General features: G+C 32.8%; 1 protein-coding gene across 1 annotated transcript; it reads right to left on the reverse strand.

Moving 5' to 3' along the window:
- Positions 1–16411: 16411 nt before the first annotated feature.
- Positions 16412–18952, reverse strand: LOC120070939. The gene is made up of 2 exons (XM_039022861.1): positions 18052–18952; positions 16412–17825 (listed from the first exon to the last, which is right to left on the reverse strand). The coding sequence occupies exons 1-2, from the start codon at positions 18536–18538 to the stop codon at positions 17737–17739; spliced, it is 576 nt and encodes a 191-aa protein (XP_038878789.1). The 5' UTR covers positions 18539–18952; the 3' UTR covers positions 16412–17736.
- Between the last annotated feature and the right edge of the window lie 3072 nt (positions 18953–22024).

A 22024-nucleotide genomic window follows, 5' to 3' on the forward strand; every position in this document is an offset into this window, starting at 1 on the left:
CTTTTTTTTCTTGAAATTTGGTTAAGAATTTAACTATTGTGACTACAAGAAAAATATCTTTGTATAGCCTTTTACTATAGCCTTTTTCAATATAGGCTATAAAAAAACCCAAACATTTGAAACAATCCTCGTGCGCGAAAAGGGTTGAGAGGGAAAATTTTAGGCTGAAAATTCATGTTGTTGTAATTGTTCCTGTTCTTTTTCCCTCCTCTCTCTTTTCTGTAAACATCGAAAGCAACTTCAGCTAAAGTTCATTCACTTCTTCTAGCAAATCTCTCACAAAAATAGTCGACACCCATGTCTCTTTTTTCCCCATTCCTCTCTTATACCTTCTTCCTCTCTTTCCATTGACACCAACTATGTCTATATTTCCAATCAACCACACAAAATTCACTTGACAGTCAAACTAGGGCTTCATCCTCCAAACAAAGATGAAGTTGAAATTGATTTTCAGGTCCTTCAATTTTTTCTCAATCTTCTCGTTTCTCCTTTCTACTCTTCAGAGAGACCATGTGATATCTTGGTATTGCTTGAAAATGACCGATAGTGCTTGAAATCGCTCGATGGTACTTGAAAGCCCATCAGGATGTTTTGTCTTCCTCCTAACAAGAATATGGAAGGTTCGTTGTTTGGTCTTGTATGATTGCAATTTTCCTTTTCTGAATAGATTGTGGGTTTTCTTCCTGAATTCTTGAAAAAAATTATGGGATATGAAACTAGTTTAGTTCTATGTGTAGATTGTGATGGTTTTTGTGAAATTTGTTCTTCCTCCAACTTTCTTTGAGAAGTGGTTCTGAGAGTGCTAATTTTTTGGGGGTTTGTTCCTATACAAAGATGTTTTATTTGAAGAATTAGATGATCGGGATGTTGATTCGAGTTGCAGAAATCGAGTTTGGGTGGAGAGGGATATTGCAGAGCAATTGTTTGTTAAAGTCCTTGAAGAATTTAGACAATGCTTGGTTTGTGAAAGAAATATACAACATTCTGTTTGCGGAGTGTTTAGTAACCTTAAAAAAATATTAGACAACGACTTGAAAACTTTCAAACATTTGTCTGATTTACAATTTTTTTTTATTTCATATTTGATTGGATATTGCTAAATACATCCAAAAAATATTTTGATTTAACATAAAAGCCAATAGTTTTTTTTAAAACTTTTCTAGTCCATGTTTAAGATCCCATATCATAGTTGTTAGTCATCAAGTTAAAGAGAAATTATATATACTTGAATTCGTAAAGTAAGGATCAATTTCATTTTCATGGAATGTATTTTGATTGTCTCTTAGCTTTTATACAACAGAAGAAAGAAAAAAATTGAAGATTTACAATGCAAGTTGTATAATGGTTAGTGATTAAGTGATGCGTCTGTTGTTGATGATTTAGGGCTATTCTTCAAGCTTCTACAAAAAGATGAACCTTGATCTAAGAGATGGCTTACCAAATGGCATTTCCACGTGAACAAAAAATTCCAAAAGGCTCTAACCCCCAAAGACCTCTCATCGAAAAGTTTTTCGTCTCTTTTGTCATCTCCGCAAGGTTTTCTCTTTCTCCCATCCCATTACTTATTTTGACTTTAAGTTTCATAAGAATTTATCAGTGGCTGTAGATTCATGTTTCTATTTTGGTGGCTTTGAATATGTGGGTTGTGAATATTTGTAGCTATTGTTTCAGGGTTAAGTATCTAGTTGATGCTAGCTTTTGGTTTTGTTAGTAATTGATTTATTATTATTTGTGTTGTGTAATATTGGAAAGCTACTTGATATGTTTGCTGATTGGAGGGGGAAGATGTGCCTTCTTATGTGGTCTCAGTCATTGGATTCATTGATGCTTTCTATTATTACATCTCTAGTTTTTGGTTTTTATGTGAAGTTTTTATTGATTTTGCTAAATATGTTGAGACCACCAAGCCTTTCTCTATTTCTTTTCCCCTCCATAATTCAAACTCTGCAATTTTGCATGTCAGGTTCTCTCTTTATCTTTGTACTTATTCGCTCAAAGATGTCAGTGTTCAAATTTCTTGTTTTGTACAAATTTGGATACAGAGCATTTAGGAAGATTATGATAAGAGGTATATAAAATGGTGAATTAGAGTCCATAAGTTTTGTGACTGTTATCTTTTAGGACATTGGAATGGATCTGCTCTATTTGGGGAATATTTTTCAGAGATGTGGAAGAATCTGAGAGTTTAAAAGCTAGATCTCAAGATGGGAGCTTATGCAGCTACTCGAACAAAGAGAATGTAAGCCAAAACAGTCAAATTGAAGTAAGGTTGCTTCCCAAGTATGCCAAATGAAAATAACCAGGTTCTAAATGGACTATGAATTCTAACATTTGAAAAAATAAATTGATATTTACACATAATTAATATCTATGTTATACTTTTTTAGTTTTTATGTTTCTTAAATTTAGTGTTGGAAATGGCAGGGCCCTCAAAACGACGAACTGTAAACCGTCAAGGCACGACGGTCAAGCGAAGAGCAAAACCTGCAAAACAGAAACTCGTTATAGGCTGAGTCGTGGAGCTCGCTCTCTTTAAGACGTTTCGCTGCTCTGCCCAAGTGTGCAAGCAGGTCTAAAAATTGACACATCGTCCCCAGGATAAATCAGCCAAATGAAAACCGATCAGAAATACACTGTTACCGATTGAAACGTACACCCTTTCACATAGGTGAGTCTATCAAGGATACTCCTGTAGCTGGGTATCCCACTTGTCATTAAGTATAGATCTTATTAAGAACTGAGTTCAACCTTTCTTACGCTTCAGGATATCATGCTCAGACTTTAAGTCATAGGAATGGAACTTTGTGTTTGGTTTAGCATGATTCACTATATATCACTCGTGATCAGTTATTACCCGTTGAACCTGTTTCTTGGGATCTCCAGTCTACAGGTTGGGTTTTTCTCACTATGGTTCATTTTTCGATAGGCATAAGTCCCATCCTTTCTGAGGTTCTGAAAACCTTTTCTCTGGTCAGTCCTTTCGTCAAAGGATCTGCCAAATTTTCATCGGTCCGTATGTGATCCACTCTAACTGCACCAGTAGTGAGAAACTCTCTAATGGTACTGTGCTTACGACGTATTTGACATCTCTTTCCGTTGTAGTAATGGTTCTGAACTTTTGCGATTACTGCAATACTATCGCAATGGATCAATATGGCTGGTACTGGCTTTTCCCATAAGGGAATCTCTGATAGCAGACTTCTAAGCCAACCTGCTTCTTCACTAGCTGTCGCTAGTGCTATCATTTCTGACTCCATCGTAGATTGGGTTAAAATAGTCTGTTTCTTGGATTTTCAAGAGACAGCTCTGCCAGCTATATTAAAGATATAGCCACTTGTAGCCTTTGAATCATCCGAAAGAGCGTTCCAATCAACATCACTGAACTCTTCCAGGACAGCGGAAAACTTTTGATAATGTAATCCTAGGTTTTGGGTTTTCTTTAAGTATCTCATGACCCTTTCTATAGCATTCCAATGCTTTTTACTAGGTCTGCTTGTAAACCTACAAAGTAGTCCTACAACATAAGCTATGTCAGGCCTAGTGCAGTCGATAGTATATCTAAGACTGCCTATGATGCTCGCATACTCAAATTAATTAACACTGTCACCAGTGTTCTTGAACAACTTGACATTAGGGTCATAAGGAGTACAGGCTGGTTTACACTCAAAGTAATTATATTTCCTTAGAATCTTTTCTATATAGTGAGATTGATCCAAAAAAATTCCCTTTTTAGACCTATTTACTTTTATGGCTAAGATTACACTAGCTTCTCCTAAATCTTTCATGTCGAAGTTCGCACTCAATATTGGTTTTACATCATTTATGACGTGCAAGTTTGACCCAAAGATCAATAAATCATCTACATATAGACACAAGATAGTGCAAAGGTTATTATCAAACTTATGGTAGATGCATTTGTCACTTTCATTGACCCTGAAACCTTTAGATAGGATAAGATTATCAAATTTTTCATGTCATTGCTTAGGAGCTTGTTTTAGTCCATAGAGAGATTTGTCTAATTTACACACCTTATTTTCTTGACCATGGACAACAAAACCCTCAAGTTGTTCCATGTCTTCTTCAAGTTCACCGTTTAGGAAAGCGATTTTTACATCCATCTGATGTACTACGAGGTTATAAAGGGTAGCGAGAGAGAACAGGACATGGATAGAGGTAATTATAGTGACAGGGGAGAATGTGTCAAAGAAATCTACGTTTTCTCTCTGTCTAAAGCCCTTCACTACTAACCTGGCTTTAAATTTGTTGACAATCCCATCAGGTCTAAGTTTCCTTCTTAAGATCCATTTGCACCCTATTGCCTTACATCCTGGGGGTAGATCTACTAAGTGCCAAGTCCTATTTAACTCAAGTGAGTCTATCTCATCATTTATGGCTTCTTGCCATAGGTTGGCATCTACTGAGGACAGGACAACTCTTAGATCTTTAGGGTCTTCTTCTACATTGTAGGTCAGGAAGTCATTTTCGAAATATTTGGTGGTTCTAGCTCTTTTGCTTCTTCTAGGTTCTGGGTCAGTTTCTCTCTAGGATTAGGATTTTTAATTAGGGTTATACCACTTGAACAGAGCCCCCACTATTCCTTGATTTAAAAGGAAACCTATCTTTAAATAAATCTGCATCATTTGACTCAATGATCACTTGGTTCACTAGATCATAGAACCTGTAGGCTTTACTATTTAAGGCATAACCTATAAAAACACACTCGTAAGCTCTACTAGTCAACTTTCTCCTTTTTGGGTCAGGAATCCTTACAAAGGCTAAACAACCCCATATTCTAATGTAGGACAAGTTTGGGTTCTTATTCTTGAAAATTTTGTAAGGTGAAGTTTTATTTTTAGATTTCGGGATTCTATTTAGGATATAACACACGATAAGGATGATTTCACCCCACCAATAAAACAAGACTCCTGAACTAAGTAAAATAGCAACTACTAGCTCAGCTAAAGTTCTATTTTTCCTTTCGGCTTTTCTGTTCATTTCAGGAGAATAAGGTGCGGTCTTTTCGTATATTATTTCATGTGAGTTAAAGAATTCATTAAAACTGTGCAAGTCGTACTCGATTCTTCTATCACTACGAAGTCTTTTAACTTTTCTATTAAACTGATTCTCTATTTCAGAAATAAAAAGTATGAAGGCATCAAAAGCATCACTTTTGTTTTTCACCAGGTATATAAAAGTAAATCAGAGCAGTCGTCAATAAAAGTAATGAAATATCTTTTACTGTTCCTAGTAAATATGCCATCAAATTCATAGACATCAGAATGAATCAAATCTAGAGGCTCAGAATTCCTAAGTACAGATTTATGCGGAGTTTTAGTAATTTTAGCCTGACTACAATACTCGCATTTATCAAAATCATTAAATTTAGGTATCATTCCAGCCTAGTTACTAATTAAATTCTTATTTACATGACAGAGTCTAGCATGCCAAATATTCATAGAACACAACATATACATAGAAGATTTTATTTTATTAAGGTCTAGATTTAATTTAAACATTCCCTCAGTTTCATTACCATTTCCCTACAATACATATTTTTGTGCAAGGGTATATGTTTGCCCTTATAGTTTGAGTGTAAACCCGGCTTTTGTTGAGAGAGTAGCTTGAAACCAAATTCTTTCTATCTCCAAAGTGTTCAGAACATCCTTCAACGTGAAGGTCTTTCCAAAGGTAACTTCAGTTCCACTTGTCCGGTTCCAGCAACTTTCGTGGAGTGGTGATCTCCTAACAAGATATTCTTATCCTTAGTTTCAGTATAAGTTTTAAATAGACTAAGGTCGTGATAGACATGGCGCATCGCGCCAGTGTCTATCCACCACCCTTCACAACTACCGATCACATTTACTTATGTGATCATGGCGACTAACGGTTTTTCTGTCAGGTTCGCCTGACCAGCAGGACGACGCCTGTTCCTACAGTTCCTAGCCATGTGCCAAGGTTTATTACAATTAAAGTAGAGAAATTGTATCGTTTCTCCTGAAGGGGGCTTTTGTTTTTTCTGTTGGTTCTGGTTGCTGGAGCCACGGTTCTGACCTTTCCTCTTTGTCCCCTTAGGTTTTTGGTCAGGTTTTACCACGGTAGAGGCGAGTTTTCTAGGTACTGTGTTCACCTCCTCCCTCTGGTCCTACTTGTGGAGTTCCGGGTTATAAGACTCTCCAAAGAGAACTCCTTGGTTTTATGCCTCAAAGTGCTTTTAAAGTCCTTCCACAAGGGGGGCAGTTTATCAATAATAACAGCAACTTGGAATTGTTCATCTAGAGGCATACCTTCAGTAATTATCTCGTGAGCTATCTTCTGGAGTTCATAGGATTGGGCCTCCACGGATTTGTCATCCGTCATCTGGAACTTGAGATAACGGCTAACCGCATATTTCTTTGACCCGACAGACACTTGTTTTAATCGTAGTGTCAAATTATATATTTCAAGATGGAGACACTTGTTTTAACCCATAAATGGATTGATTAAGCTTGCAGATATTTTGCTCTTAACCTTGTTCGATGAATCCTTCAAGTTGATTCATGTAAATGGTCTCATCAAAATTATCATTCAAAAAGGCAGTATAAGGCAGTATCGACGTCCATCTGCCATATTTCATAATTGTAATATGTGTCAATGGACAAGAGAATCCAAATAGATATAAGCATGACAACAAATGAGGAAGTTTCCTCATCATTCACTACCTCGACTTGAGTATAACCATTTGCACTAATCTATCCTTAAAGATTTGCACCTTACCATCTACACCCATCTTTCTCTTGTAGATCCATTTGCATCCTATGGGTTTTACCCCAATTGGTTGATCTACAAGTAATCAGACAAAATTGAAGTACATAGACTCCATTTCCTGATTCATGGTTTTAACCCATTCATCTTTGTCCACGTTAATCATTGTCTACTTGTAGGTCAATGAATCCTCAACATTATCATCTGGTATGAAGACTCGAGTTTCTATTAAACCCAAATCACGAAAGGTTGAGTTATAACCCTCTAACTACATCGAAGTTCCATCAACTCCTAAGGAGGATGTGTGTGACTGGATGAAGCAATATCAACAATTCTTGTTGAAGTGCTTAGTTCTTCAACAACCTTGGTGAAGACTCAATAGTTTCATTGGAAAGCTCATTTATTATAATTTTACTTCTTGGTTTATGCTTCCTAATGTGGTCTTCCTCCAAGAATGTAACATTTGTCGATACAAACAGTGTATACTCTTTCGGATCATAAAAGAGACCACCTCTCGTTTCCTTTGAGTAGCCTACAAAAAGGCACAACTTTGAATGTGGTTCCAATTTCTTTGAGTTAATGACTAGCACATCGCCTGGACACCCCTAAATCTTGAGATTTCGTAAATTACTTTTACGATCCTTTAATAGTTGAAATGGTATTCTAGAAACACTTTGTTTATGGAACTTAGTTCAAGAGATAGGTTGTAGTCTCTACTGCATAACCTTAGAACGAGTTAGGTAGAGAAACATAACTCATCATCGACCGAACTGTGTCTAATAGGGTTCTATTTCTCCTTTTTAATACACCATTTTGTTAAGGTGTACCAGGTGTTGAGAGTTGAGATGTGATTCCATGTTCTATTAAATAGTTATAGAATCCCATATCCATGTACTCTCCACCTTGATTTGATTGAGTCTTAATCTTTTTACCTAATAAATTTTCAACTTCGGCCTTGTAGTCCTTGTACTTTTCAAGGTATCAGACTTGTGTTGTATCAGGTAAACATACCCATATTTGGAATGTACAAGTTCTAAGGGTTCTCTAGCTCTATGACCTTTTCCAGTAAAAGGTCATTTTATCATTTTTATCTTTTACACAAGATTCACATACAGGCAAATAATTTTCTTCTAACTCTTTTAAAAGTCCAATTGACCAACCTCTCAAACCTAATGAGATTTATGTGACCTAGTCCTAGATGCCAAAGATGAGCATTTTCTTTTAGAGAAACTTTAAATCTTTTGTTTTGTGTGGTTGTAGTGTTAACATTTTAGCATTATGGAGTATTTTAGATGCTAATGGTCTTAGCACATATAAGTTGTTTTCGTTTATTGTTGAACAAATGTTAATATCATTCTTTGAGATAAACATTTTATCAAAAATAAAAGAGATATTATAATTTTGCTCCAATAAACATAAAACTGAATTTAAATTCCTCTTAAAATGAGGAACATAATAAATATTATCTAACAATACAAATTTAGAATTGAAAAACAACTTCAAGCAACCTATTATATCTGCCTAGATGACTTGCCCCATTCCAATGTACAAAATCATGTCTCAATCCTCCAATTGTTGCTAGGAACTAGTTTTAGTAATGAAGAATAAATATTGTTAGTGGCTCCTGAATCAAGTATCCAGACAGAATCGTCATTTTTCATTAAACAAGTTTCTAAAACAAGTAAAACATATTTGACTTCTTTCGCCTTCTTTTCAACCAAATACTTTTGGGAGTTTCTTTTCCAGTGTCCATCGTAGTTGCAATGAAAACAAGTTTCCTTTGCAATGTTGACCTTTTTGCCCTTTTGAGCAGTAACAACTAGGGTAATTTTATTATTCCCCTTACCACCGTTTTTCTTCTTTCACATTTTAGAGCTTGAGGAAGAAGACGTGAACTTAATCTTAGAAGAAGAACCCCTGTGGAAATTTGTCGAGGAACTGCCAACATTTTCCTCTTCGTATTGTCCTTTAACTTTCATCAAATATTCGTAAGTCTGCAGCTTATTGAGAAGGATGGTAAGGTTGTATTCTATTTTATACATGAGAACATTGCTTTGAAATTGTAGGTAACTTTTCAGAAGAGTTTTCAAAATAAAGCTTACCTAACTGGACTCATTTATGACAACCCCATTCATTTCAGCCACGTTGAAGTGGACCATCATATTAAGGACATGCTTTCTAATAGATGATCCTTTATTAGGGTATTGAAGATGTACTTTAGAGCTTCATACCTGAGATGTGTAGCTAGTTACTCAAACATTTCATGCAATAACTCCATGATTTCACATGCAGTGACCATGGACTCATGTTTTTTGATCCAGACTTCTATTAAGCTTGCCAAAATATAGACTTTGACCTTATCGACCTTAGTCCATTTGTCATATGTCACGAACACGTCATGACACTGTGGGTCTAGGAACTGGAGGACATTCCTCTATTATGAAAAATTTGAGGTCGTCGATGACCAGGAAAATGTTAATCATATTTTTCTAAGTAGTATAATTTTCGTCGGTTAGTTTATCAACCCCAGGTGAGGATATTACATCACTAGTCAAGATTTAAAAGATGCTGATATAAAATAAATTATTTGTATTAGATATGTAAGCAAAAACTCATTTAATCCAATCAATTTACCAAAATTCTTAACGAACCTTAAAACCATTAAATTTTTCAATAATACTTCAGTGATTTAGAATAAATGCCACCTCGTGGTGAATAATTATCTTCATCGAATTGAGATATTCTCAATTATATATTACACCAGAATAACTCTTATTCCTATAACATTTAATTACCATTGATTTGGTCAAGAAATCATTAACATCTTAATGTTTTCTTGTAAGTGTAACCCTTCATTTTTAACCTTGTAGCCCCGCCCCAATTAGTCTGCCTCAGGCATAATTGTTACAATTGATCATAACAATTTTATCTATTTCTGGAGTTCACTCTATCCTTTTCCATACAAACACCTTCCTAAGGGAGATGCTCCCAAGGCACCATGAGGTTGAGAATGGAAAAACAATACAAACTAATAAAAGAGACCATGGGAAGTGTGACACACGTTGTTCTCCTACTTACTATAAACACTTTCTCCATTCACCTTGATATTGACCCATGCTACCTTCCTAAGGGAGGGTGCGCCCAGAATTTGGTGAACTTTAAGGGAGAACGTGGGTGGAAAAATTAACATATCATATACATCTTTTTTTTCTCCTACTTAGTGTTTTAGAATCCAGGATTTATTAACTTAGATAGATCCAACTAACTTATTTAACTAAGTCATTGGTAGTTCGCTCAATACAACGTTTATATTGAATAGTTTAGCAATAATGATCCTTGTTCATTAAGCACTTTAATAAACCTTAATCATTCATGTTGGGAATGTCCTAAACTCAGTTCGTAAATGTTGTTAACATATTTTATTTATCAATAAAAATGTTGTTGAGTATTTTATTCAATAAATTACTATTGATATACATTCTTTTATGAAATTCAATAAAAAATCCATCGCTATAACATGAATATATTAACTTTGTGTAGCGACATAAGAGATGATCAAGTTCTAGTATGTAGCCAAAATAGTCTATAAGTATACAAATGACATTGGGTACCTCATGCTAGTGACACTAATGAATACAACCCATTTTGTATACTAATAGAAATCATGTGATCAAAAAATCATTCATGTAGAGATATGTGAGTGGAGGCATCCTATGCATTGAGTTCAATAACCATTTACTATTAAAACTGACTATCTCAAACTCAATGACCTAGGGTAACTCAATCTTAATCCTGAGCTAACTACGAACTTCTGTTTATTCGGGATTATCCTTTGATCTGCATATGTGAGAGTAGCCCAACAATAATACTCAATAAGCCTCCCATTTTGGGGATAAGACTAGATAGATAGTTGGGGACATAGCTTTACAATATGTAATTCACTCCTACCCGATTTAGGGTTAGCAAATGGGTTGTTCTCTTAAACGTTGATGTCTTGTTCTGAACAACGGAATCTCGCCCTCTCATGGAAGAGAGGGTTATGATTTATAAGTTGGACTATAAATCAGTCAATGGAGGATCGGTGGAAGCTTAAGGAGAAAGATGTATTTATAGGGGTAAAACGGTAATCTTTGACCTAACTGTAAATACGAACGACCTGTAAATGATTGACTTACCGATTATGGTTAAAATAGATAGAAATATATCTACAGTAAGGAGAGTGCAACTATTGAGCTATAATGGAATGTATTGGTAGTTAATGAATAGTGATTAATTCGGTTTAAAAAGTTTAACCAATTAATTACAAATTGTTGGAGCTCATGATCTGTAGGTTCATAAGGTCTCTCTACTAGCTTGTAATTTGGATTAGTAAATTAAGTAATCTTGATGAGATTTGAAATTAGAGTTTAGTATTTGAAGTGTTCAAATTCGATTAGGGTTTCAATTAATTGTATTCGATACAATTGAAATATTTAATTTTTTTGAAATAAAAACAAAATTGGAGAATCAATTAATGTTTAAATTATTATTTAAATATTGATTATATGAAACTAAATTCATTGTAGTGAAATTGGTATTTTATTAATTTAATATTAGATATTAAATTAACAAAATTAATTAAAAGGTTTAATTGATTAGTTTTATTTAAAATTAATTAATTGAATTAATTTTTATAAAATTAATAAAACGAATAAATTGGTTTATTTGTAAATTTTGTTTTAGAAATTACTTTTTTTAAAAAAAACTTGAAAACGAAATTTTTTTTTGAAAATACAAAGTGGAGATTTCCAATTCCAAATGTTGGAAATCTCCATTATGGTGCAAAACACCTTATTCATCCAATTCCACTTAATCCATGAAGAAGGAGCTTGTCTTCATACATGCTTTTAATTTGCATGATAAAAAGCTTTATAAATTAAACTGTTGGGCTGAATGATGAAGCTAAGTATTCAGAACTTCTTCAAGAACTTTGCAAAATTTGAAACCCTCCAAACCCTCTTCATATCTTCATCAAATCTAGCTCAATTTATTATTTCTACCACACAATCCTTGCAAGAGAATAGTAGATAAGATCTTTGGTGGTCTACTTGTAGATTGAAGCATTTTTACGTGGAGCTCAGCTGGTGTTCAAGAGGTTTCATCAAAGGTATTGTGTTCAACAAACTCTCTTTTGTAATAGTTACTTTGAAGCATGTTTTAAACTCAAATTAAGTACAATTAGAGTGTTTATTAATTATGATTTTCTCCGTTGCTTATTAATATACTCTAACAATTTATTGCATGCTTATAATATTATTGTCTAATTCATCTTTTAGATCGGTTTCCAGGTAGAGGTGTTCCCTTTTAGTCAGCTTAAATACTCCAACCTAGACAGAAGCAAGATAAAGGTCTCTTATGGACAATTATGTTATAAATTTAATCTTTTATTAATCCGATTTAATCCTATTAAATGGAAATTAAAATATTAAACCTATTTCTAATCTCATTAGGTCTATGTGAAATCAATTTTAAACCATTTAAAACTAATTTTAACCTATTGGTTGCATGCAACTGTTGATTATTGATTTTAATTCTAATTTTATCAACTTATGATACTTATAAAGATTAATGAAATAATTAAAACCTATACATGCATCTAATGACATACTTAAGAATATAGCAATTATATTTTTCTGAAGTAGTGTCAGGCTTCATGCATATTCATTTTCATTACAAAACATAACAATTATATTATAAAGTAATGAAAATTAAATAACATACATCCGTCCATCCACACTATATGTTATAATAATTATAATACAAAATGATGTATCGAGATGTTATAAATGCATGCATTCATATAATATAATAATGATATCAAATATAATGCACGAGCATGCTTAATTTAATCATGCAACTATATAGTATAATACTCATGTTAAAAATGATGCATGAAATAATGTTTATCCTATGATATAATTTTTATACTATATGATATACACTATGCAATATAATAAACAAATCATACATCACATGAACAAAATAATAAAACCAACATTGGACCGAAAATTGACATCCTAAATATGAACTAAACTAATATAATCCTTATATTAATTTAATTAATGAAAGTAGAAATAAATGAATTAATTATTACAAATTAATAATTAAATAACATAAAAATAGCAAAACTGCCTTCAGGTACCTATAAGCAACCTCGAACCCACGAACGGAAATCACTTGACGTGCGCGCGAACTGCCCTCAGAGCATCACGACGCTCCAGTCGAGCTTTGCGATGCTAGCTTTTGATTTGCCACAGTGTTGCAACACTATTATCGAGCATAGCGACATTGGGCATGCTGCCTTACAACGTAGGGCACAACATTGTGCTGCATTTGAAAGTAGAATGCTTCCTCTACTTCGGTCATTCATCCGTTTTTCTCCATTCTTGCTACAAAATTTTCCAAATTGCAGCCCGAATCTCACCACGAGCGATACAGACTTTTACAAACTCAATTGCAAAAATAAAATTTCCAAAAATGCTGGGCCCTTATAGATTGAGTTGAAGGAAAGTAGTAATCTAAGCGATTTTTTAAAACATCTAAGTGCCAAACCAATATATATTCATAATGCATCAAGCACACCCACAAAAAATTCTTAATTGAACTTAGAAAACGAAAACCAGGGACACGGTTTGTCTCTGATACTAATTGAAGGGATTTTGAGTTCCTCGAAGGGGAAGCAATCGAATGTCGTCGTGTCTCTAATTTTATTTTACAGAACATAAAATACAGAGGTGACGATAAATAAGATAAACAAAAAACTAAACATGCAATTCTACTAGAATTTACAGAGAGAAGAAGGGATAGGCTATCACATACTCTTGAAGTACTATCTTCTCGCGTTTCCTCTCCACAGCATGAACACGGACATTTCTTCTACCATTTACAGCACCATGAACACACAAACAATGTAATTGGAACATCACCATAAAATCTTCCTCGTTATTCTTTAGGATGAGAATCACAGAGATGGTATGGACTTCTGTGTATTAATTTTGGTGTAAGAGGAGTTTTAGATTGAGAGAATTCTTTCACAGAGGGGGAGGAAGATGAAGATGACCTCTCTTTAAAACTATTCTTTTTCTTTTTTACATATATATCTTTTCTTTGTGCATTTCATGTCAATGAGAGAGGAAGTGGGTCCAAGGAGTAAATAACTCCCTCCCCTTTTTAAATTTTAAATATTTAAATTAATGAATTTTAATTTAATATATATCATATTAAACTATATGTTATATTACATATAACTTATAATCCATAGTTTATATTATATCACATATAATATAAGCTATAGTTTATTATTCTCTCATATAACCTATAATATTTATATGAATCATATTCATATTAATCTTAACCTATAATTTTTATATGAATCACATTCATATAATTAATATTTGAATCATATTCGAATATTTATTTTTCTCATTAAAACTTTCTATTACAATGCATTACATATATTATATTAATTATATCTTATATAATTAATTTCCTTTAATTAATTTAAACAATTCAAATTAATCAAAAATTAATTTGACTCTCATTAATCCTTAATGAGCTAACAAGGGGATCTTATGAACCTATAGATTGAAGCTCTAACGATACAAGATTAATTAATTAAACTCTTTAATTAAATTAATCAACCTTCATTAACTGTCAGTCTCTCTACTAAAAACTGGCAACTGCACTCTTCGTACTATAGATATATTTCTGTGTTTATTGGATATAACTAATCAACAGTGCGTTGACCCTTCACAAATTGTTCGTAAGTACAACGGGTCAAAATTACGGTTTTACTTCTGTAATTACATCTAACTTATTAAGTACCATTAATCCCTCTAATGAATAATTCGTCATAGTTCAACTATAACTAAACCCCTCTGAGGCCAGGAGAGGGTGAGGCGTCTCATTGTTCAAGCCTCAAAATCAGCCTTTAGGGGAGCAATTTATCTACTTACTCTAACAATCGAGGAGTGAATTTCTTCTTTTGTAATTGTGTTTCCAACTCCCAAATCGGATAAATTTTCAAAATGGTAGGCATATTAAGTCAGCGAATCTTGTCATTATCACCCATGCAGAGATCAAAGGACTGCTCTCATAGGCAGGAGTTTACAACTCATTTAGGATGAAGCTTAAGTCACTTATGGTCATTTTGGTGAAATGAAAGTTTCTTCTAGCAATGATGTTATAATAAGAAACCAATCATTTCAAGGTACGATCTTATACAAACTCTTTGTATAGGATACCTCCACTCACATGTCTCTATATAAACAATATGGATCATATCGTCTGTAATACTTACAATTCATGTAACAATTACAAAGTGGTTCATATCCTAGTGCCACAAAGATAATACACCCAACCTTAACCATATATTGCAGGTCTTTTAGGTTATTATTCAAACATGATTCACCTGTATGTCTACTACATACTGTTTAAGTTTCATTAAATAACATTGGATCTTAGTTTATTGGATTTAGTTAATGTTATCTAAATGTGAAATAGAATACTTCTTATTTTATTAAATAAATAATTTGTATTTATAAATTACAAACTACAAGATGTACGAGATTTAGGACACTAAATCCAACAATCTTCAAGTTCTTGAATGATTCAAACAATGAATTTGTATAGCTGAATACAGTGAGCAAAGATTAAAACATAATGTTGTACAATTGGACCAACAACAGCAAAAACTCTTTCTCACAATAAAAAAAAAATGTGACAGCTCTTAATTAAAGTCATAAAGCTTGTTTTAGAACCATGGCCAAATAAGGAAAGAATTTAGATTTTCCAGAGTAGGAAAGAAAAATATTCTGCATTAGATTAGAAAAATAAAATACTCTACAAGAATTAGTAATGTTGTGTCGAATGTTAATACTTCACTTGTGACAACTACAAAAACTACTATAAATTTGCCTTAGAAAAATATAGAGACAATCAGCAAATCTCTCATACTAATCATACATTTTGTAAGTTATTTTGTTCATTTACTTTTGCTTTCAATGATTAGCCTAGGCATTCTTTCCTAAGATTCTAGCCATGTTTATTTTATGTTTTAATTGACTTTTAGGTTTATTACTTAACGTATGTTTTGATTTCTTTCTCTTAAATATTTGGTTTTACTATTTTAATCAATTTTAATTTTAGCATGTATATATGATTAATGCACTTATAGTAAAATCGAAAGTTGCATGTTGATAATCAAGAGAGGGCCAAATGGTCACAATAATCATGTATTGCCACCTTTTGATGAATCATTGCACCATAACTTATCATCTCATTTGTGGTAATTTCATGTGATTGAACACTTGTCCATTTCCAGTGTAGAAAACCAAGTAAGTGTGCGACCCCAATGTTACTCCTATTGTGCTTCTATTTCAAGATGAAATAAGTGCTAAGATCCATATATATATATATAAATTACCCCAAATGAATCTAGTGACAAGCACTTAGAAATTGAATTACTTCATCAATGGCTTTAAAAATCTATTCATTTTTTTTTTAATTTTTGAAAATTAAGCCTATTTCTTACCATTTCCTACAATAATTTGCATCGTTCTTTAGTACCATGATTGAATTTTTAACCAAATTTTAAAAATAAAAACAAGTTTTTAAAAGTTACATTTTTAGTTTTCAAATTTTGGCTTGGTTTTTTAAATAATTTGTAAAAGGTAGATAAGGAAAAAAGAAATTTGAAGGTACGAGTAATATCTATAGGCTTAATTTCCAAAAAACAAAAAACGAAATGGTTATCAAGCAGAGCCTAAAATTTTGCTTCATATTCACCTTTGCTTTTTTACTTTGTTAACTAGTGTTTTCCCTTTTTATTTAAGGGCCTCTTGTAGATTTGGTAAAATAAGTTTAAAAAATTAGACTTATAGCTCGATATAATACAAGTATATGTCTGATATACACTTGATACATTGTTGATATACTTGATATACTTTTGATATATGGGTGAAAATGACTAATTATTAAAGTGTTTTAAAAAAATCATAAAAATGATTGTCAAATTGTAATTGAGTGCTAGTGAGCTTTTAAGTTGAATCTTCCTTATCTGTTGTACATTTGTACATAAGACGAAAGAAACATCATTTAAAAAGGAAAAAAACTACAAAAGAAATAAAAAATGTAGCAAATACAAAAATTAGTGAGTAATAACTTATATTGTTACAAACAAAAGATGCAAAAAAGTATACAAATCAATGAAAAAATACAAAATAGATAACAATACGGATTAAACATTGGTTTGTTAAAAATGTAAAATTGAAATACGGAATAAACGAAAATCCAAATTTGAGAATTTTGTTATATCTACAATTTTCCATATGTTGAAGGCATGCCACCCATTATAAATTTCCTCTATTTAAATTAGGTTATATTTTCGAGTACCACTTAATTCATTTTATTATGATAACAATCTTTATATTTAAAAATAAAGACACCTGCCAAAGATGAGTATAGATTGAGATAGTATAAAGATTTGAATTTCGAATCTCTCCACCCAAAAATTAAAAAGAAAATAAATAAATAAAAAACTTGAATCCATGGATTTTTAAACTTTGGATTTATATATAGTTTGATGTGTTCATATTTCACGTGTAACAACAAAGATAAACACACACATATATAGTATATATATTTATAGAATTACAATGAACATGGAATAATGAGAATGAAGAAAAAAACATATTTTTTCCCTAAATTAATTATATACCAAAGTTCCCATTAATGCCTCTGGCTCTTCCTTTGGCCCTCATATAATAAGCTAGCTCCAACCAGAGAGATATTTTTGCTGTTAAAACTACAAGAAAGAGCATTGAAGAAGCAGAACCAAACCCTAATTCATTCAAGGTTTGAAACCAAACCCCTTCTGCCTCATTTTTTTTTTTTTTAAATTTATTTTCTTCCCTTTTTACTCTGATCTGTACAATATATTTCCTCAATTTTTTTCCTTTATTTTTCTCCCAATGATTGCATTACTGAACATGCCACAGCTTGAGCCCAGTGTCTTAATTTTGCCTTCACTTGCTTTGGGTCTTCCCCTACATCCATAAAATTAAAATAATAATAATAATAATTAAATGAGTTGCTTCATTTTCTAAAATACTTGTTAAATTTTGCTAAAATATACAATATATCATTTTTAGAATATTGATTTTCCAAAATGTAAAGAATGAAAAATTGGGGCAAAATAACTTCTTTGGAAAAAAAAATGCTAATTATATTGCAAAGAAACTAAAGTCCCAACAAAAAGCTATATCTTCATACCTGGGCTACAAACCCTCCATGTATCAAACTCACTCCTGGGGCTTTCAAATGATGAAGACCTTCTGCCAAGTGACGACGTCGAGGTGCTGCTCTGCGGCGTCGACACGGGGCTTGGCGATAGCTGTCGATTGACGGCAAAGTAAAGGTCAAGGGCCGGCAACGTACCACACAGCTTGTGCCCATCTTCCTCATTGAATGCAAACCCTAGCTCTATGCAGCCTTTGAGCTCATTCCAGTCCTCATCGGTCAAGTCGTCCCTATCCGTCGAGCCATTCCTCGGGCGAAGCATCTGTCTTCGCCGCTTCTCCCATGCAAGGTCCCTTGGCGTCTCACACATTGAAAGTTGCTTCGACAAACGTTTCTTGTTCTTCAACCTTGGTGGTGCCAACGGCATGTGCTTTAGCTCGTCCTCCGATTCGTGGAACGATGGGCACGATGACGACGAAGATAGTGATGAAGGCATCCTTTGCAAGTGTTTCTTATCCATTAGGGTTATGTCTAAAGAAAGAAAACAAACAAACAAAAAGGCGAGTGGCGGTGGGGGAATGTGACGACCCGCCAGCCACGCGCGTGAGGAGAGAGGGCCGGGGTCGGGGACGGGAAGGAGGCCGAGTTGGGAATTTGTTTAGGAAGAAGGCCAGAGCCAGCCCGACCGAGTGAGGGCACAGGAGCAAGGGAGGGCTTTAATGGAGAGAAGGAAACAACGATATGGAGGAGAAGGGATGAATAGCCATCATTCATAGGAAGGTTGATTCAGTTATTGCCTTTCCACCATTACTTTCTAACAAACCCTTAATATAGTTCTTTTCTAGTTTACTATCCTTAGAATTTTTAAGATCCTTCTTCATTTTGAAGACTTCAAGTTAATTGGTAAAATTCCTTTTCTTTTTAATGATTTTTTTTTCTTTTTGGAGATTCAAAATCTTTCAAGTTCTCTCTCCATAGAAATTTTATTGAGATTTAGGATATTTTTGGTAAAATATTAGAGCTGCTTATTCAAATTCTCGTACTATGCAAAAATGATAAAACAATAAAGAAAATCAAAAAGAGTTTTCTTAATAAATTTTTAAATATATAATATATATATATATATAATATATATATATATATATATTTTAGTTTTCAAATTTGGCTTGGATTTTAAAAATAGTTGTACTAAAAGGGAAATTATTTCAAATGGTAAAACTGTTGAAAATATTTACAAGATATAGCAAAATTTTAGAACTATCAATGATAGACATTGATATACACTGATAGACTTCTATCAGTGTCTATCAGTGATCAATGTCACTAATAGAAGCATCTATCATTGATAGTTCTAAAATTTTACTATATTTTTTTAAATATTTTGATTTATTTTTTCTATATTTAAAAACAGTCCTATACTAAAATATAGAGAGAAAAATAAAGAAACCAATAGGTGAAAAAAGTGTATATATATATATGTTTAATTTTAAAAAACTAAATGATTATCAAATTTGACACTAATATACTTCCTTTCTTTTTCTTTTTAAGGCCAATAAACGTAGAAGGGGAGATCAAACCATTGATTTTTAAATTCGTAATTGGTGTCTTATCCACTAATTTACGATAAGATTGGCCAAATATACTTCATTTGTGTTGAACTTTATTAATCACACTCAATAATTATTTATTCTATTCTATTTCATCTCAATTTTAATATAGAAAACATGTAAGAGAATGGTCTCTAGGCTGGTCAAATTTGTATAAAAATCTAATGTTGATGGCTATTTAAATAATAAATGGAAACCTCTCTACCATATTGTTTGTGATTCATCTTATTATATAATAAATATTGGATTCCATCTTAAAATTAATTGTCAATGAGAGAATTAAACACGTTATGAACCTCATAAAGATTGTGAGATCAAGGTTTCACATATTTCTAATGTGAGATCTTAGACATGGTCTATCAAGTACCACCTCAAGATGGTGCCTCTTTGGATTCACAAAATTTTCTTTGATTAGAACCAAATTTTTTAACCGAATACCTATTTGAATTTCATGGGATTTAATATTGTATTAGATAAATATGAAGTTTCATCTTTAAATAAGAACCCCATATTATTTAATATTTAGTATGCTCACATTCGTTCCTTAACTATGTGACGTTCTTGAAATTATAGTAAAGTAATGTTGGAGAATACGATGTATATAAGATGACTATACCATAGTTGAATAAAAGATATACAGTGTAAACATAAAGGCACTTTACAATTAACATTTTTTCAAACTCAAAAGTAAAGCAAATGGAATAACAAAGGTTACAGAATGAGTAATGAAAAATCTCTAGATCTTGTAGAAAGATCAATAGGTACTTGGGCGCACTTATCAAGCATTGTCTTCAAAAGAATTATTTTCATTTTGCACAACTTGCAAACAAACTACAAAACAGCCGTCTCAACATAACACACTAACTAATTTCAGTAAAACAACCTCCTCGAACTATTTAGATTAGACAAAACTCTTGGATGATACTTTCTCCCAACTCAACTCAATATTAATAGGAAAGAAAGAGATAAGAAAACTCTTCTTGCTGGAATGGAATGATCCGAGAAAACAAATTGTTAATTATAGGCTACCAACTTCAAATATATATCAAATATAACTCAATTGAGTAGTTAGTTGACAAATTCAAACATAACTCATCAAATAAAAGAAATTACAAATGTTAAATTTGTGAATGAAACATCATCCATTTTGATATTTTGACCCCAATTTGAATGTTTTATCAATGAATTTAATATACATGTTTGTGTTTAGTTCAATATGGAATGTTTCCACTAGGATTGTAAACGGGTCAAAATTGACCTGACCCGACCTCATGAACAAACCTCGACCCAATCCAATCCAGTTTCAACCCGAACTCAGGTCGGGTTGGTAAATCTCCAAGCTCCATAAAGGAAGAAATCATAAAAAAGGGAGGAAAATGACCACAAACTTAAATGAAGAAGAAGATGAAATGGCAAACAAGTGAGTTCTTAATCTCTCTCTCATGAAACCGCAGACTGCCAAATGAAGAAGAAGAATCTTCCACTTGGGACTTGTACCTAGACAGCAAATGAAATTTCAAGAATATGACAAAAGAAGGGCATTTCTTCCTCTTTCGGTATTAAGGGCAATGAGAGAGAAACGGTTGGAAATCTCTACAATCAAATAGCGAATAAAAAAGATAGATATTCTAAAACTAAACCATTAAACACCAAAATATTCAATCAGAAATTAAGGGTTTGAAAAAGTATTTCGGGGTCGAGGCGTGTTGACGCACAGCTCCTTACACTAAATAATTTGGCACTCCACTCTTAGGATACAACGTTCCAAGAATGTTTGCATGCGACGAAGCAATCTTACTACCTTACGAACTTCTTTGGACTTATAGTATAAAGATGATTAAAAATCCTAACCACCTCCACCTAGCCCTAAAGACTCTTTAAAAAAGGAAAGGATAATCAACATTTTTTTCTCACCCCTTAAAGTTTTTAAATTAAAATATAATTAAATAATTATGATAAAAATAAAATACAATAAAATATGAAAATCAAGAGATTGTAAAGGTAAAGAAGCTTAAAACTCCACGATTGGATCCAGTGCTGCGTGTAAAACTTTCCAATGGAAGCGTTCAATTGGTTTGATCGAAGGTGAATGATGGAGAGAAGAGATAATGATGACGGAGACCTCTGAGACAGTGAGAGTTGTGATGGGACAATTCAAAAGCAATTGAAGAGACTGAATAGAGAGAGAGAGAGATTGGAAGCCATTGGCCAAGTAAAGTTAAGATAGAGAGAGATGGATGGCATGAAATTGAGACCCCTAAGCAAAAGTTAAATAGGTCAGTTTGAGCAAACAAAAAAATGAACCAAACCATATCGGTTCAGTTTGGACTGGTTTGATCTAGTTCGGTTTAGGCTCCTTCACTCCTAGTTTTCACTTTCTTTCACAATATTTGTAATAA

Source organism: Benincasa hispida, chromosome 2 (genome assembly GCF_009727055.1).
Source record: "Benincasa hispida cultivar B227 chromosome 2, ASM972705v1, whole genome shotgun sequence".
In the NCBI taxonomy this organism is placed as follows: domain Eukaryota; kingdom Viridiplantae; phylum Streptophyta; class Magnoliopsida; order Cucurbitales; family Cucurbitaceae; genus Benincasa; species Benincasa hispida.

Coding starts and splice junctions, on each gene's coding strand:
- LOC120070939 (XM_039022861.1), bottom strand. CDS start 18,538: ATGGATAAGAAACACTTGCAAAGGATGCCTTCATCACTATCTTCGTCG. Junction 17,826..18,051: donor ATGGAGGGTTTGTAGCCCAG/GTATGAAGATAT, acceptor TTATGGATGTAG/GGGAAGACCCAAAGCAAGTG.